This window comes from Conger conger, chromosome 7 (genome assembly GCF_963514075.1).
Source record: "Conger conger chromosome 7, fConCon1.1, whole genome shotgun sequence".
Taxonomy (NCBI): domain Eukaryota; kingdom Metazoa; phylum Chordata; class Actinopteri; order Anguilliformes; family Congridae; genus Conger; species Conger conger.
The window spans coordinates 16,717,963-16,736,236 of record NC_083766.1 but is presented as its reverse complement, the minus strand read 5'-3'; the positions used below and the strand labels follow the sequence as shown (position 1 = coordinate 16,736,236).

General features: G+C 44.2%; 1 protein-coding gene across 3 annotated transcripts in view; it reads left to right on the top strand.

The window, feature by feature from the left end:
* Positions 1–17,634, top strand: part of LOC133133670 (ETS-related transcription factor Elf-1-like) — a 36,288-nt gene extending 18,654 nt beyond the window's left edge. For all 3 annotated transcript variants that reach the window (XM_061249814.1, XM_061249815.1, XM_061249816.1), the window contains exons 2-9: positions 3,680–4,074; positions 9,534–9,705; positions 10,355–10,459; positions 11,410–11,559; positions 12,195–12,278; positions 12,896–13,088; positions 13,178–13,543; positions 14,369–17,634. In XM_061249814.1, the coding sequence (XP_061105798.1) occupies positions 4,003–4,074; positions 9,534–9,705; positions 10,355–10,459; positions 11,410–11,559; positions 12,195–12,278; positions 12,896–13,088; positions 13,178–13,543; positions 14,369–15,176 (1,950 nt within the window). In that variant the 5' untranslated portion in view covers positions 3,680–4,002 and the 3' untranslated portion in view covers positions 15,177–17,634. The remainder of the gene's footprint in view (positions 1–3,679; positions 4,075–9,533; positions 9,706–10,354; positions 10,460–11,409; positions 11,560–12,194; positions 12,279–12,895; positions 13,089–13,177; positions 13,544–14,368) is intronic.
* The last annotated feature ends 640 nt before the right edge of the window (positions 17,635–18,274 follow it).

Genomic DNA, 18,274 nt, shown 5'->3' with positions numbered 1-18,274 from the left:
ATATTGATTATCTCCTTTCAAGAGTGACTTCAACTAGGTTAAAGAGTGCAGAGCCAAATGGCCTTCTGGGAGTTTTTTATTTATTCACGAGTGCTCCAAGCTAATTTAACTAATAACTAATACTAAGAACTAATGGTTGGCATTTATATAGAGCCTTTATCCAAAGCGCTGTACAATTGATGCTTCTCAGTCACCCATTCATGCTCAGGGACACTTCGACACACCCAGGGGAGAATCGAACCGGCAAGCCTCTGACTGCCAGACAACTGCTCTTACCACCTGAGCCAATGTCGCCCCTAATAACTAAAATAAAAAACATTTTTATGAAGCATTTGCATTATTCATACAAGCAATTCACTAATTGGACATTGTTTTCCAGAGTGACTTACAGGTACAGCATAAGCCCTCTTATAATAATGCTTTATGAAGGGCAGTGTGCAGCTGGCCTATATAGATCACCTGTAACACATTCCAAATAATGTTTCATTTTTAAAACATTGTAATACTTCTATGGTAATGTCCTAATATGAGTAACAGAATTTGGTCATCAATAACAGGCTTATCCAAACATTGTTTAAATACTATGGCATGCAAATGAGGTCTCATTGTTGAGTAGTCAAATATATTTATGTATATTATTGTAATAGTCCTTGTAATAAATACCATGTAATCATAAAATGGATTTCATTCAACGTGTTTAATTGAAAAATGTTTTATATTATCAGTAATCTGTATATGCTGTAATAAATGTGATGAATTATATTGTTAACTCCATGGATAATAGAAAGCACTGTGCTGCACTCTTCATGAACCTTTCAAAGGCATTTGAAACCGTTGACCATAAGATTTTATTGAATATGTTATCCTCCATTGGATGAACATGCTTACCTCTTAGGGAGAACTCAAATTATTGTTGCAAATCAAACTCTTGTAATTCGTGAAGGTGTCTCACACGGGATATATTCTTTATATATAAATAATATGGTATTCTCAACACTGTTTTTATGTCCATTTCTATCCTGATTAATCTTGTATGGCACTAGCTTCATGCTTACCCAGGCCCTGACTAACACACAGTTTGTTGCTTTTTAGTTAGCACTCAATCACAAGCTTTATTTAAATTCTGATAAAAAACAAATTTTATTTCATTTTCAAGAAATCTTTTGGGGAGTACTTATAAGGTCTGTATTCATACAATTCAGGCTACCCAAATTAAGCTGTAGAATCATAAATATTTAGGATTTGGCTGATTGGTCGATTATCTTTTATGGCTCATCTGTCTCAAAAATGTAATTATTGTACATGTTTCTCTCTTTTTGACAGGAAAATCCTATTACAGTCCACTTATCAGTATTTGATTATGGAGACATGTATATATGCAAACATCATACTGATTTGCTGTAATCCCAGTGAATGGAAACCCTCCCCTGGGAAATGCTGGAGCCATCACCAGCACAGGCACAGTTCAGATTCAATACCAGGCTATGGGACCTTTCCATACATTAGAACAGGAATCATCAAATCTGGACCTTGAATCCAAATCCTGGCCCTGGTTTCCTTTTTCTCAGGTCATTTGCAGGACAATTAGTGCTACTGATTGGCTAGACTGTCTTCACACCTCACTTCCAGATAAAGGGAGTGTGGAAAACCCCGACAGTTCTTGGACCACGAGCGCTGCATTAGAACCATATCTTATCAGGCTCCACCCAGCTGGGCCTGTTTTGATCTGCAACAAGTGTGCTGAGTTTATGACTAATCTGCTGTTTTGCTCCTGTTTGGACTTAGGCTTGTGTCCTGTAAGGGAGGCGTCTGCTCATCAGTCTATTTGCAGGGGTATGAGGGCATCTCGCTCTCTTTTCACCCTCACTCGCTCTGAAACCTCTGTTTGTGAGCCCAATCTCAAGGTGGTAGGGTTACTATGAGCTGCCAGTCACTGACTTGTTTGGACAATTCAAACGGAGCACTGAATAGCATGACGATTGATTCAAATCAGTGAGTCATGGACAGCATACTGTATGCTAACTCCTATCTTTTTTTCATTAAACCTCCATTTCCCATCACTACCTTTGACCGCCACTCCCTTCTGTGCGATAAAGCCTGTTGACTTTGTCTCCCTCATTTCCAATGTGCAGGTGTAAGGTACTGTATGTGCTTGAAACCTGAAGGCTATAATGGACTATACACTCATTTAAAATAAAGTGTAAATGTAAATAAATGTTTAAATAATGAAATGATGAAAAGTAAATGCTGGCCATTATCACATGCTTTTAATAATAATAATAATAATAATGATAATAATAATAATAATAATAATAATAATAATAATAAAAATCTGTTAAAAAAATTATGAAAATCTCTAAATAAGATATACAGAATAGAAAATAGAAAAATAATGCATATAAAATCTGAAGGGGAGAACATTCAATAAAAAGCCCATCTAAAAATTTAAAATGGATTTTAAATACATTTCTGAGTTGAGGAGCCCTAATAGCAAAGGCCTGGGGATTAAAGCTTTCAATATATATGGGGCTTCTCGGAGGTTTGCTGAGGTTCCCTTTGTCTCACTGTACATTTTGTCCAAAGATCTGAAACCATTCAGTGTGAAAAATATGTGATTATGGAGGAAATCAGGAAGGGGGCAAATATTGTTTCCCGGCACTGTATATGAACTGAAAAGGGTTGGGCCCAGAATAGACCCTTGGGGAACATCACACAAAAGAAGATGGCGATGGAGCCAGAGACAGCTCTATTCAAGGCATATTGGAGTGCCGACACAATTAAACCCACAAATTCCCACAGTTGGTTAATTAGCATAATATTGTGTCAGTGTTACAGTTTCAAAGGATGCACTGTGATCTAAGATAACTGATATTTAGCAGAGGCTCAGTCTTGGTATTTAACAGGAGATCATTAGTAACTTAAAAAAGCTGTTTTTGTGCCATGAAAAGATCTGAAGCCTGAAACTTGAAAGTAAATACATTGTTATTGTTATGGTGGAAAATAAGTTTGATTTGAAACTACATTTTCCATGCGCAGAGCAATCTCGTGCTTGTGTGTTTGCTAATCAATCAGGGAAAAAATATGTTTAAAAATAAATCAGCTTTGTATACTGAAACGGCAGCTCTGGCTCCCAGTAGATTTGGTGTTTTGTGTTGTTAGTGCGGTTGTCTCATGTAGGAGGCGCGCCTGTTCCTTTTTGCCCCTCTTTGTTTCACTCACTTTAGAAAAATGATATACAATAACAAATTATGTTTCTCAACTCAGTCCAGGGGGTTTGGGGAAAGATTGAACTGAGAGGTCCATTGGAGCAACACTCAGTTGAGAGGGTAGAACTGAGTTTGCTTCGGTAGTAATATCAAGCAAAGCACAACCGTCTGCCCCTTGGGTGCTGTTGAGGGCAAAGAATAGCGCTGAGCCTTTGCAGCAAACTGTTTTCAAAAACGCTTCCAGTGTCAAATTGAAGACCATGAATCTACACTGGGGCTTAACCTGGCAATAACTATTAGCCTCATAATATTGGAAAGCATTACTCCATAGTGTTCCTCAAACATGGGTCTGCTTTCAGAGATAGCTTTATGCAGCCAGATGAAGATGCACTACATTTTGGAATAGAGCTTATTTTCTGATCATTTCTTCTCTCTGTGTGTCTTTCTCCCTTCCTCCCTCCCTCTCTCTACAGGATTGCAAGCTCCAGACAGAGGATAAAGTGGACATCATTGTCAGTTAGAGAAGAGCCTGTTTCCACTTGGGCTGAGATGGACTGATCATCTCCCATCCAAAAACAAAACCAGACCAAGGCTGCACCAGGCCTAGAAAAAGGGAACTTATCCCCACCCCCCCCCCTCCCCAAACAGCTCTATGCATTTTGTGAAACTGCCACGCTACCTCAAGTTCTGGTTTTGACAGTTTCCTGTTCTGCTGAAAGTCAACGAGGGGGAGGGAGTTCTCTCTCGCCCTCTCTTTCTCTCGTCTCTTCCCCTCTCTGTCTTACCCGGGGACGTCATGACGACTGCTGTCCAACCAACAGAATTGGTTTTCGAGTTTGCCAGTAATGGGATGGATGAAATGAACCAGGTACCAGTCTATCAATCAATCAGCTTACTTATTTTTACAGAAATAGTTATATGTTTTCTGTTTCTTCTATTTTTTCCAAACAGTTATCTTTTTTAAAGGCATGTAGTAGTATCTGATTTTTCACCTTGATATGTAAAGTGTAAAAAAATGTATTTGCTTCCATTCTCCTCTATGGAGTACTATAAATTAAGAGAGGTTTAAGTGTAAATGAATAAAATAAAACTGTTTGAAGAGTGGCCATACAGTTGTTAATGAAAAGGAGTAGTTTTTAAAGATGCCTTGGAAGGCTCTGTCTGGTAGGGAAAAGGTGGGTAGCTTGAAGAGGTAAAGTGCAGCAAACAGTGCAGTGTTGGGAAGGGGTGAATGGGGGTTATGTAGTTAGTGAGTTCTGTGTGCAGAAGAGTTTGCAGAAGAGTTTCCACGCGTGGTCGCGTGCGCGCGCTCGATTGTTGTCAGTTGGTACGATTCTGTGCACAGCCTGCCTGACAAGTCGCGTCATTTCTTCTTCCATGCCCCATGGCTCCTCAGAGTGTGGCTGATACAGGCCCAACCTGACAGACCTGTTGCCACACAAAACATTTAACATTAACATTGCCCGAGTCGCAACTGCCCAAAAAAACCTAGCTATGTCCTCCTGTCCTTTGCCAGTGCAAAATTGTAACCTGATACAGCTATGAATTGGGTATTTGTTTGTCATTTCATAACGTACTGTGGAGGTGGAGTGTTTTTAGAATATTGCATTTGGTGTACCCCACCCCTTTCTGACTTTCTTTTCAAATTGGAACTGTTTATTTGTCTCTCTAGTCACTTCTGTGCCACCCCCAGTCAAACAAGTAGTGCAGCAACTAGGACTGGGTGATAGCTAGGGTTTGTGTTTAAGGTTTTAAGTCAGAGGTATGACCTCTAAGGTCTTTGATAGTTCTTATTCTTTTCTTTTTATGAAAGGAGTTTATATCCGCATTAATGCAATGATTTACAGGTCCTCTATATGAAGAGTTAGTAATTGCATCCAGTGCTAGTGAGGCATACTGCCTTTTGAATGAAGCTTCTTGAGGGTAACAGAACCTGAGAGAAAAGGTATAATTTGTCAATTTCTTCATGTACGTCAAGGAAGCTTGAAGGCCAGGATAAGATCTCCGTTAATGTTTAAGGACTGAGCTCTTATCGCCTCTAGGTTTCTGAGATTACGATTGAGCCTCTAGGACAGAGTGGTTAAAACCACTGGGGAAACTGCATCTGCGAGTGACATGAGTCTGTGAGTGATATTATCACAGCAATGATTGACAAATTCAGAGGTGACAGAGCAGGCCACTGGCATAAACACTCTATGCAGTCGTTTAGGGCCACAACCATCCCTGGGCCACACAATTAAATTGAGTGATTACTTTGGGGACACAAGATTATTGTTTTGGGCCAGCAAAACTGTAGGGCCAGCTCAGGTTTTTCCCCACTTTTTTGGGGAACTGGCTACAGCTGTCAAAATTATGTTGTGTATATATTTGCTGGTCTGTTTTGCTAATATTTGCTCTTGTTTGAAGATGATCCTCAGTTACCTCCCTTTAACCAGATATTTTATCTTAAACCTGGTAGCTGTGTGGTGTAGTCGCATATGTTGATGCAGGTTGCAGGTCGGAAGGGTACCCTGGCACTGCCATGCTACTCTTGAGTGATGTTATTCATCTGAATTTCTATAGTTTTGGTAGAAACAGAAGACCAGGGGATTTACATTCCCCCCTGAAGCTCGGAAAGTCCCCTGGTACAGTTTATTTAGGGGAGGTGCCACAGGTGAAAATGTATCATGTAGAGTGATACAGTTCTAAGTGACTTTGACCGTTGAATGATTGTTGGTGGCAGACAGGATGGTTTGAGTATCTCAGTAACTGCTGATATCCTGGGACTTTCACGCAAACTAGTCTCTAGAGTTTGCAGAGAATGATGCAAAAAACAAAAACAGATCCAGTGAGCAACAGTTCTGCAGACAGAAACTCCTTGTTAATGAGAGACGTCAGAGGAGAATGGCCAGACTGGTCAAAGCTGACAGGAAGGTGACAGTATCGTAAATAACCACATTGGCATGCAGACGAGCACAAAACGCATCATAACTCTTAAGTGTATAGGCTGCAGCAGTAGAAGCCTAAACAATAAGTCCAATAAATGCCTAATAAAGTGCTCGGTGAGCTTATATAAGATGTTTTTTCATTCATAGTCATCCAGTTGAGGTACCCAGTGCGCATGCTCTGGTGCCAAAAGAGCCCCGTCAAACATGGCCACCGCATCAAAACTTTGCTGACCTTTCCACGTAGTAGTGGAAATAACAACAGCAACTTTCTATTGTTCAGTGAACTGCTCCCCTCTGACTGCATTCCTGAATCTTGTGTCTTCCCATGAAAATTGAGTCACCGCACCACAATCAAAAATCTATGTAGTCTAAAAAATACTGACGCCACTGTGCTCCTATTATCACAGCAAGTTTTTATCAAGGATGACTACTGATGATGACTCAACTAATGTGTGGGAATGACCCATTTAGGCTGTGACATTTGCCCAGGGAAGAGTAATCACGAGGGTTATTGGTTCGTTTGCATTTGTCTTGTTATGAAGAGGGTTCCTGCTACTTTAAAATGTAGCCTGTGTAATTCCTGAGTTTCACAAGGTTATTCAATGACGTTATTCTGAAGTAATGGCACCAACATAGGCTGGCGTTATCCAGCTGCACAGATGCTGCCATCTTCTGGTTGTAGATTGCAATTGACACCGGGTTCATTTGATATTAAACTTACAGTATGTTTTGATTTGAGACTAGAATTGTTCACATGTATGTTGTCTTCCAGTGCATTATTGCAGAAGCAAATATGGTCAGAAGTTAGAAGCAAACTAGGAGCAAAAGTAATAAACCTTTTTTTTACATTTTTATTGCATTGTCCATTATGATTTTAAATCAAATATACTTATTTTAAGACGAATATACTTGAGCACTTTATTACTTGTAGACTTGTTTTTAGGTTTATTGGTCTTAATTTAGCCTATCCACTTTGGTTTGAAGTGTTGTGTGTTCAGACAATTACTGTCACCTTTCTGTGCTTTGACCAGTCTGGCCCTACTCTTCTGACCTCTCTCATTAACAACACAGTTTTGCCGACTGCTCTCTGGATGTTTTTTGTTTTTCACACCATTCTCTGCAAACTCAAGAGTGTGTGAAAATCCCAGGAGATCAGCAGTTTCTGTAATATTCTAACCACTCTCTCTGGCACTAACAATCATTCCATGGTCAAAGTCACTTAGATCACATTTCTGCCCTATTCTGACATTTGGTATGAAAAACAGCTGGACCTCTTGACCACGGCTGCATGCTTTTATACATTAAGTTGCTGCCACATGATTGGCTGATTAACAAGCTGGTGTACAGGTCTACATAATAAAGTGGTCACTGTGGATATGTGGTAAAGGCAAAGCAAGTTGAGCTGCTTTAAATAAACTTTTGAAACAGAAGCAATGCCAATACTTTACATTGATTCTAGACTAAGCAGGAGACAATCCTCCCCTGGAGCAATGCCGGGTTAAGGGCCTTGCCCACTACACTACAGGCTGCCCTGTACCACTCAGGAATGGCCAATCACTGGGTTTTGCTGTGTAGGGCAAATCTTCAAATTGGTTCAGATTATTGTTGCCAGTTTAATCAAACCTCACTCTCCCTTCACTGCATGATATTGCCTGCAGTGCATTGCCAGACCAGTTCTTCTCTGATCAGGAAAATAAGCAACCTTTCAAAGGTCTGATAAACTGGATTCAATTTGTGGTTATATACCCCAGAACTGACTATTTATTGTCCTAGTTCTTTCAAGTTTTTAACCCAGTTATAACCATTAACCTATTGATGTTGTACTATTTGAGGACAGGTCAGGTGTATATCCTATGCTAATTAATATTCATACTGAACACAAGATGTCGGTGTAAACAATTTCCTTTCGCCAGGTTGGAGCAGGTTTCCAGCCCTTATAAATGGCACATTTTATCCATTGGTCAGGTGCTATGAACTAGCAAATGCAGTCAGTCTACATATAAACCTGCTGCCAGCATGTTAACATTTCCCAGTATTGACTGTAATGTAAAGCATGGCATTGGATGTGTAGGCTACCTGCTTAGTTTGACATTGCTATGATTGCCTACATTCAACGACCAGATAACATGAAAGAAAGCAACATAAGCTAGCAAGCTAGGATTTTTGGTGGGTAATGCATTTTGCATAAGAATGTACCACCACATCTTAGCTGAGGGAAATGCAGAGTATGTTGACTTGACAAAAGTGGTGCTCTCAAAGTCATTTAAGTTCTGTTCACAGTGCTCCTCCTTCCAGTTAGTGGGACTGAACCTGAGAAGTTCACATATGAAGGAGGAAGTATGACACTCTCCCTGGGGCCAGAGAACAACCCTGGGGCTCTGAGCTAGGGCAGGCAACACACGCTATGTTCCAATAGTGAAAGGGCCACACATCCCATGGTGCTTCATTCAGCCAGCACTGGCTGCGATAAGACAATAGGACATGGGTGATGCTTAGCACGTTCACTTCTGTTGAGTGACATTCTGCGGAAGTCATGTGAAAGCTATAGGGAATTTCCCACACATCTTTGAGGCCAAAGAGATGATTCTGACATTGTCTGGCTCAACCCTTAAATTGGCACACCAAGAAAAATAACTTAAAACAAGTGTGGTTTTACGTTGAATGTTAAAAGGGTTAATCTTGGTTGATGGCCTTGCTGGTTAGCTCATGGTCCAAGGGTACTACTGTGGGCCCCTGTGATTTATGCGCTCATGATTGGAAACAACATGGCTGTTCTGAGAGTCAATTTTTTCACGTGAATTATTTGTATGTGTTTTCACCTGAATGGTAATAAAATACATTTGGCCTGAATGTGAAATTGCAGGCACTCACATAATGAAATCGCTTCTCACTGTGTTGTCAAACTGACTTAAGTTTTATATATACGTCTCTGCCAGTCGAGATGTGATTGGTCAAAAGATTCCTACAAGTCTACATTTTCGGAGCAATGTAGCAATGTGTGTTGCTATTGGGCATTCGCTTATTTTACATGGTTTCCCTTTGTACCCAGCACCTATAGTACCCTTTTCTGATATGTAAAAATGGCCTGTAGTGTATTTATCAGCTGAAGGATGTGCTCTCACGGATGCTAGCCTGGGGCTAATTTGCACAATCAATATTTTTATTTCTTCCTGTGTCCAGATTCAAAAATTCCAGCTTAAGCCGGTCACAAGTTCAACCACTTTATAATTCCAGTTAGTTATAAAGTATAAAGAGCTGATTCCTCATTTTGATTATGGCAGTTCGGCATGCTTCCTGTGTGAACTGTGTGGGTGTGTGATGGCAGGCGGTGGCAGAAGAAAGCTGGTGCTATTTTGAGTCGTGTTCGGCGCATATTAAAACCGCCCCCCGGTTCTTCCAGCTGGACGATCCGTCAGTGTTCCCCGCCGTGATCGTGGAGCAGGTCCCAGAGGCCGACCTCATGCAGGTGTACTCCGGGCTGGATTCGGAAGAGGTTCCCAATGGCATCATGGTGGACACCTCCCTGGACGTGGCCGAGGAGCAGATAATGGGCGGTGACATCGGGCTCTCAGGTGAGGAGTCGTTCCGTCGCCTGATTTCTCATTCGTACCCGAACCCGAGCTGAGTTACCTGGCCCTTGCGCACCTATCGACAGTACATAATCACATTTTAATGGTGAATTGATCTGTGGACTAATTCTCTTCCATCCTGAAAAAATATGCCAGTGATTTTCATGTCACTGGGGCTGCCACACCCGCTTTTGGTGAAATAGGGATAAATCGCCCTATAAAATAGGTTTGTTTGGGACGCAGGGTGTAGCAAATACATTATTTCAAAGGCTACAATCTTCCAACAGTGAAGGGATCAATAAGACACTGTAAGACAGAGTTTGTTTCCTTAAGCTTTGTGTCCCTTGCATCATCTCTCTAGGGTGGAGTACAGTGATGAGAGAGTACAGAGAGTTACTGTAGCTTATATGTGCCGTTGTTTTTATTACTTTTTAAAACCTGCCAACCTGAGGGGAATGTAAGATGATGGAAAAGGCTGCATGGTAGTTCAACAAGTTCAACAAAAGTTTAATCTTTTCTCTTACATACCTGTGTACTCACCATTGTTTCCGGCAAGTTCTGCCACATTGGCCCAAGTCTGTTTCCTGAGCCCTGGTGTGTTGTTGAGAAGCATGGGGTTACCTCCAGGGCTCAGCCTGTCTTTGTTTTTCAGAAGCAGCGTGTACAGACACAGAGGAGAACATGGAGACCATTGAGGCAGCAGAAGCTCTGCTGAACATGGAGTCACCCAACAACATCCTGGATGAAAAGCGCATGAGTAAGAGCGGCTGTCATTGGTTATCTTCCAAGGATAGGTTGTCATGGCCATGGTCATCTCCTTTTAAAGCACCTCTCTTCATTAATCTTTTAAGTTTTAAGTTTTGAACCCTTACAAGCTTACACTGAGAACTTTTCCATTCAATTATTGACAAGCTAGGATAGACAGCGAAGCTATGGTAGTTTTCCCCTTCCCAAATCCCTATATGCGTTCAACTGCCAGGCAACTTTGCCTTGCAGTCTTTGTTGGCTACTGTTTCATGGTGTCCTGGTATTTGTGATAATATAAATTTGCAGTGGTGTCATTACCGTCAGTACATTGTTTTTACACGGGAAATAGCCAAAAGACAGAAAGAAATGTACATTCTAGTAAACACATATTCTGAGGTCTGATGTTTATTGATCATATTTACATAGCTGTTGGTAGCATTGCAAGATATAAAGCCTATAATTTGAATGAATAGTTATAAACAAGATGGCGCAATTTAGCAAGCTCAACATGAAACCAAAATCACTCCTGACTGATAATAAAAATATATATATTACTAGTCCTTGTTCAAAAATTCCTTTTGAATTCCGAAACATTGCTAATCCAACTATTTCATCCAGTTTCTGTTACAGATTTAATTGTAAAATTATGGATGACGTAATTTATTGTGCTGTTATTGTGAGTTGACATTTTGGCAAAAATAGTTATTTTTATCAGAACGCTAGTACATTAGAGTAAAATGCAGATTTTGAAATGTCCTGCCTTCCTACATTCTGCTTTGTGAAACTTTAGCAATGTTGTTTGAAATGCAACAGTGTGTGTAATGTAGCAAAGTAGCGAGTGGGATTTGAGGCTTTCGTTTTCAGGACAGCATTGGTGTGCGCACATTTAGCCTCACACCAGCTGTTGTGTTGTATGTCTTTCAAACTTGACCCTGTTGCTCTGGTCTTGTTGTTCCCTAGTCCACTCCTACTTGGACCCTGATCTGACCTACATCTCCCTGCGACCCGAGCAGCTATCCAGCAACGGTGTGGACATGTCGCCAGAGGAAGAGGAGTCCGTGGACAAGGTCCCGTCGAGGCGCCCCAACAAACCCCAGAGGAAAAGCAAAGGTGCCAAGCCCAACCCCCCGCCATCCACTCCAGCCTGCTGTGTTTAAAGGCGGTGTGTGATAAAGGCACAGTGTAACTATGGAGCCATTCCTTCTGCCACATAAAAGCTCAGTGCTTTCCTGTGTAGGTAATGTTTTTCAGCAGTTGATGCTAATAAAAAAAGAAAATCAATAGAATGTCAGGGGCTCTGGCAATTGAACTGCCCGTGGCATTTATATAAAAAGAGGGAAAAGACACATTTGAGAGTTTTTCTATAGGATGCCTTTTTGAAAATGCTCATTCTTCCAGTCAATTAATAATATTAGAGTAATATTGAATATATCATTTGTAAACCGCACTATCCATTAATTAAATGTGCACTGGAGGTGGTCAAAGCTTCTTGGCTCATTGATGTTCCACAAAAACATGTTTTATTTTTTTTAATTGAGTGGAGCAAGGCTCTATGGCAAGTAAAATCTGATATACAAAGGGTCCCATTTCCTGACACAGAAGCTATCGAACAGAGCATCTTCATGGAAACCTGACTTCTCAGTGCCTCAAATGGCTGAAATCAGGGGTCGGTCTATTGCTGTGGAGGTTTTCAGTAGCTGTATAGTTAGGTATGCTAACCTGGCTTGTGTCTTCCCTTTTCCCAGCACGCAAACCGCGGGCGGTCCGCCCCTGTTCCCCCATCACCAACCCCAGCCTGCCACTCAGGAAGAAGAGCAAAGAGGGTAAAGGTAAGGCCGCTCCCCAACCGTCACGGGCGGCAGGGCACCATTTCGCTTCATTACTCCTGCTCTTACGTTGTTTTTAGAAACCAGAAATTTCCCCCCTGTTTCTAATCAGAGGAACAAATGGTCCTTCGCTCAGGCCCGCTTCGCTGCCCCCGGTTCCACGGAACTGATGAGGTTCCCACAAATTGCGGCGTTTTGTGATGAAATCAGAGCGATCGCAGGCCAGAGGCTGCTCGGCTCGGCCCCGGGCTCTTCGCGCGGCTCTGTGAGAGAGGCGGCCTGCATATTCATCACGGCTTGGCAGGTCGCACTCAAGAGGCCGCTTTCCCGCCACCTTCAGCCCGACCGCGCGCCGGGCGCCGGGCATGACTAATGGCTGCCAGATCATCATAATTAATTTTCATCCGGGCAGATACTGGCAGGGCCGCCAAACCCCCGGCCGCGTTTGATTTTTGATGAATGCCACGTCACCTCGGCTCTGCCGATTTCTCCGGTGTGACTTTAATTGCGTTAAAAATGAATGAGTGGGTCCGAGGGGGGTCCCAGGAACGAGCAAAACTGTCGCGGTCGGGTTCCGCGTGGTGAGTCATGTCCGGACTTTGTTCGCCTCCCCCGCCTAGGCAACACCATCTACCTGTGGGAGTTCCTCCTGGCCCTGCTGCAGGACAAGAACACCTGTCCCAAATACATCAAGTGGACGCAGAGGGAGAAGGGCATCTTCAAGCTGGTGGACTCCAAGGCTGTGTCCAAGCTGTGGGGGAAGCACAAAAACAAGCCCGACATGAACTACGAGACCATGGGAAGGGCTCTCAGGTGAGCAGGACGGCTAGGTCATGCGACCGGGTCTGCTAAACGACCCGACGTTTGCCTAATTCCTCCTCACCACCGTTCCCTCCTCACAGGTATTACTACCAGCGGGGGATCCTAGCCAAAGTGGAGGGGCAGAGACTGGTATACCAGTTCAAGGAAATGCCCGCTGACCTGGTCGTCATCGACGACGATGAGGGGCAGGGGCCCGAATCGGGCGCGGGTCATGCCGGGCACCGCGCGGGGACCCACGGCAGGGGCCTCTCGCACGGAGGGGCCCGGGCGGGGCGAGGCAAAGCCTCCGGGCAGCCGGTGCTGCTGCGTCCTGTGAAGAGGGAGGCCAGCCCCACGCTGGTGTATCGCAGCGGGAGCGACGGACAGAGAGAGCAGCTGCTACAGACTCTGCACATGCTGCAGCCCAACCAGGGAGCGGCCGCCCCCGCTCCTACCCAGACTGTGAGGTACAACCCCCTACACACACACACACACACACACACACACACACACTCACACTCACACTCACACTCACTCACTCACTCACTCACTCACTCACTCACTCACTCACTCACTCACTCACTCACTCACTCACACACACACACACTCTCACTCACACTCACTCACTCACTCACTCACTCACTCACTCACTCATTCACTCACTCACTCACTCACTCACTCACTCACTCACTCACACACACACACCCAGACTGTGAGGTACAACCCCCCCTACACACACACACACACACACACACCCAAACACAGACTAGCACACACACAGCCAAACACAGGCTAGCACACACACACCCGAACACAGACTAGCACACACACACCCAAACACAGACTAGCACCCACACACCCAAACACAGACTAGCACACACACACTCACCCACACCCACACACACAAGCACAAAAGATACACATAAACTCACTGAATTATTATTTTCAAGCAGGTGTGTTCACTGTAGGACGGCCCTTGTACTATTAGACATCCCATAGATATATGAGTACTCAGAAGCCTGTTATATCTTGGGACAAGTCAGTAATTCCTCATCTTTATTGCTTCAGTGCTTCAAGCTAAATTGCTTTGGCAATATGCTGCACTGTGCAGATAATGTATGGCATTGCAGTGCGCTTAGGGTAGCTATTGTCTGAGTGCATGCTGCACAGACACACTCTGGGATGCCAGCCAGAGGACTGTGGGTAAACGAGACCAGGTCACCCGCAAATGGGGGGTCCATTATCTGGTCCGCTTCCCCACGGTCGCAAACGTCCTGTCTCTTTCTCCATAGGACCATCAACGTGCCCACGTCGGGCCAGGCCTCCGTCCCCATGGTGCTGACCTCGGGAGCGCAGGGCGGGGGTACGGTCACCCTGCAGACTGTGCCTCTCTCGACCATGCTGTCCAACGGCGACGGCAGCCACGGCTCTCCACAGAGGGTCATCCTCCACGCCGTGCCTTCCGCCTCCACGCCCGGGGTCAAGGACCTGCTGAGCTTCCACACCTCCGGCCTCCAGGACCAGCAGCTGCTGGTGACCAGCCTGGGCTCCTCCTCCTCCGGCGTCATCAGCACCACCGCCCAATCCGGCTCGCTCAACGGCCTCACCCGCCTGGTCACGCTGAACGCCAGCGGGCAGCCGGTGGTGGCACAGCAGCCGGGGACGGTCATCGCCACCGTGCTGAAGCCCAGCGAGTTCCACACGCTGCAGGTGAAGGAGGAGGTTCTGGACCCACAGTACCTGCAGTCGCTGGTCAACAGCGACGGCGTGGTGACGTTTCGGCCCGAGGAGGCGGAGGCGGGCCGGGCGGAGCTGGCGTACAGGACGGTGATCATCGGACAGGTCCCGGACGGCGTGATGAACAGGCACACGGTGGAGCTCTGCGGCCAGCTGTCGTACAGCCCCAGCGAGGGCCTGACGCCCGTGGAGGAGCTGGAGATCAACGGGGAGTCGGTCCTGCAGCCGATGGACGTGCTCAAAGAGGAGGACGTCACCACCGAGCCTCTCCCCCAAGGTTTCCAGGAACTGTCCGTCACCATTCACGTGCCCGCCTCCGACTTCACGGCCGCCCAAGTGAAGGCGGAGCCCGCCGAGACGTAGAGACGAAGCGCGCCGCTCCAAATAACCAATTTTTTTTATAAATAAACATTCCTTTTCCAAACCCTTCTGAAAGCAGGGCCTTTTGTAATTTATTTCTTTAAATCAAGTGTCAGCTCCAGAGGGCGGTTTACTCGCATTCGTTGTGCCTAAATTTTGAATATCAAGGGATTTTTTTTTGTTTGTTTTGTGTGGCGTTAAACCCCCTCAGATAGGGATCAGAAAGCATTCACCTCTGTTGAGCTCTCCCACCTGGCCTCCCTGCGGAGACCAGCTTTTCTCAGAACCAGTGCATGCCTTCCAGCTGTTGCCTACATATCTCTCCTGATAGACTGTGGAGTATGGAGAGAATTGACCCTTTGAAGTGGGGCACATTGTGCAGTGCCACTGTGCCGCAGTGATCGGAGGGAGACCAGCAATGGCAGGTGCGCGAGCACAATTAAATCAGACCGCCGCCACAAAGATGACATCGTTTTCCCTTCAGCTTCGTCCTTGCGGGAAAATATTTAAGCAGACCAGATAATGACGCACTGGAAATGCAACACAAGGTCAGGACCGATGGACGTATTCAGCCCACAGCCTCAACTCGTACCTGATTAAAAAGCCATGTCAATAATTCCCTATTCGGGGGAGTCTCTGGCTGTCAGGGCTGGAGAGATAACAGAAAATTGGAAACTGACACCCCCTGCCCCTTTCAACACAACTGTCAGAGAACTGCATCTGTGCCTCGGTTACCTGTGGCCTTAAAATATTGTGTTGCGGCGGGAATGGGCATTTTCTGTATGCTGGGACAGCCCAATTATAGCCATGTTTGTACAGGACTGCAGAATTCTGGAAAAGCAGCGATAAAATGGACTACCTATATTCAGTATATTCTGCTTCTATATAATCAGGCATCCTATGAAATGTTTTCAGATGTTTATAAAAAGGAATATATAATGGTTAAAAGAACTACTAGTGAGAGGAATGTTTAGACTGCAGTTGTATTTATTTTGTAGTGACGTCTAAATTTGAAATGCTTCGAAAGAGATTTAGGCACATTTTTTAATTACAAATGCAAAAGCAAAGGAATATATATATATACATGAAATATATATATCATAAAATTTTTAAGGAAAAAGTTTTCTTTTTTGTATTGAAACTGTTGAAAACGTTTTCTATGCATTCTGGGTAATCATCAGAATTTTTATATTTTCTTACTTTTGTGACTTAAATGGGAAAAACAGAACGTATGCTTAATGTGAACTTGGGGCCTTTTTTCTATGCAATGTTTCCCCGTTTGTTTTCTTTGTACATATTCCCCGGGTTGGTCATAGGTTTGTTCATATTATAAATGTCTTTCACATTGCTCCTCTTGACAATATCAACCCCTTCTGTGGCAGCAGTTTATCCAAATCCTCCCCGTTCTATCTTTTCAAATGAGTCTTTATGGTAACGCGTTCAACGAATGGTCCATCATAAGACCTGTATCACTCCCTAAGCACTATTTAGCGCATTAATAAGCACAGCAAACATCAAGTGTTTATGTCAAAGGTGAGCATTGCTGGGTCACCAATGATGCTTACATTATGCCTAGCATTTGCACATAAGAATATTGCCTAACAATATGCACATATGCATTTATGAAAATCTTTGTATTGCTTATGAAGGTGATATGTAGTGCATTGAGTGAGTCAAATAGCTCTCATGAAGGACCGTTCAAAGTTCTTTAGATCCGCAGAGCTTTCCGCATGTATCCAGAGATATGAGTTTACATCCATACCCTCCACATGTCGTTTGAACAGTGCCTAGTTCCACTGTTGGACACCACACATATATATATATATTTGCTCTGAGCAGGTTAGATGGCCATGCCTGCACACGTGTGGCCAGGCAGTATTTCTTTAGCCTATTGATTGTGAAAAAGGACTTCAACTAATCATTAGGACCTCAGCCAGGAGCTAGCTAATAGGCTCCAGTCTGCCCTGACTGAGCCCAGTATCGGAGACGGTGTCAATATAATACATTTCTAACCCCCCCCCCCCCCCCCCCCCCTTTTGTTATGACAATCCATATTTGTTTTGCGCATTATGATATTCTCAGGTGTTTATCAGACTTTGTCAGAGGCGTAGTTTCACGGTCAGTGTCGCAGACTCTCAGCTCGCTGCCATGGGAAATAACGGCAGGGCAACCCGCTCAAGGAGCTGTCCCCACGCTGTCCCCACGAGCCAGTGTTTCCTTTCTCCCAGGGGACCCCGTGTCCTGCCTGCCGCGGGCTGTCGGGTGCGGTGTCATGTCAGTTTGTCTCTCTCTCCCACTTTCTCTCTCTCTCTCTCTCTCTCCCTCTCCCTCTCTAGCCGCCATCTCGTCTATCCTGTCTTTCGTAAGCTGGGCTGCTGCACACAAGTGCAGAACGTTTGTTTTGGTGGATTTTTTTTTTCCAGAGAGAAAAAAATAAAACATTGTTCGCTTCAAAGCAAAAGCGTGTGTTCTTACTGGCTGATTCTGAATATGGATTAAATTAATTTGTGAGATTGATTGCCGGCATTGACGGGCCAGTGAAAGAACAGTGGAAGGAAACCCCAGGGAGATGAGCTTGGCCTGTTCGTCTGTACGGGTCCTACCCTGCTAAACCCAGGTACTGAAACACTGCTGAAATTAGCTCCGCAGGGATGGGAGGAGCTCAGCGTTGCTCTGGAGGTAGGAGGGGAATTTAATTAGACATGTTGTCCATGAAACAATCTTAGAAGTCAGTTTACAGAGAATTTTTAAGGTTGGTGAGGAAGGTTTAAAATATTTAATGACAAAGATCAGTGATCAAAAGAGCCACAGTAAGCTTGTAGTTGTTGTGAGGTTGAGTGCAAACAGGACAAATGAGAAAAGTATGAAAACCAAAAAGGGGTTTTATTACTAAACACAAAAAAGTGCAGCGTTGCTATGTGTCCATAAATTCCAATGGAATGAAAAAGGGAAGAAAAACATTGGGGCAGAAACCAATAAGAGTAAAATGCCTTAATAGGCTGCTGCATTTATTGCAGGATTTTGCCATAGACTGGAAAATATGGACCAAGTATCTGTGACGCCACCTATTTACTTTCTATGGGCTTGGGAAAAGCATTTTG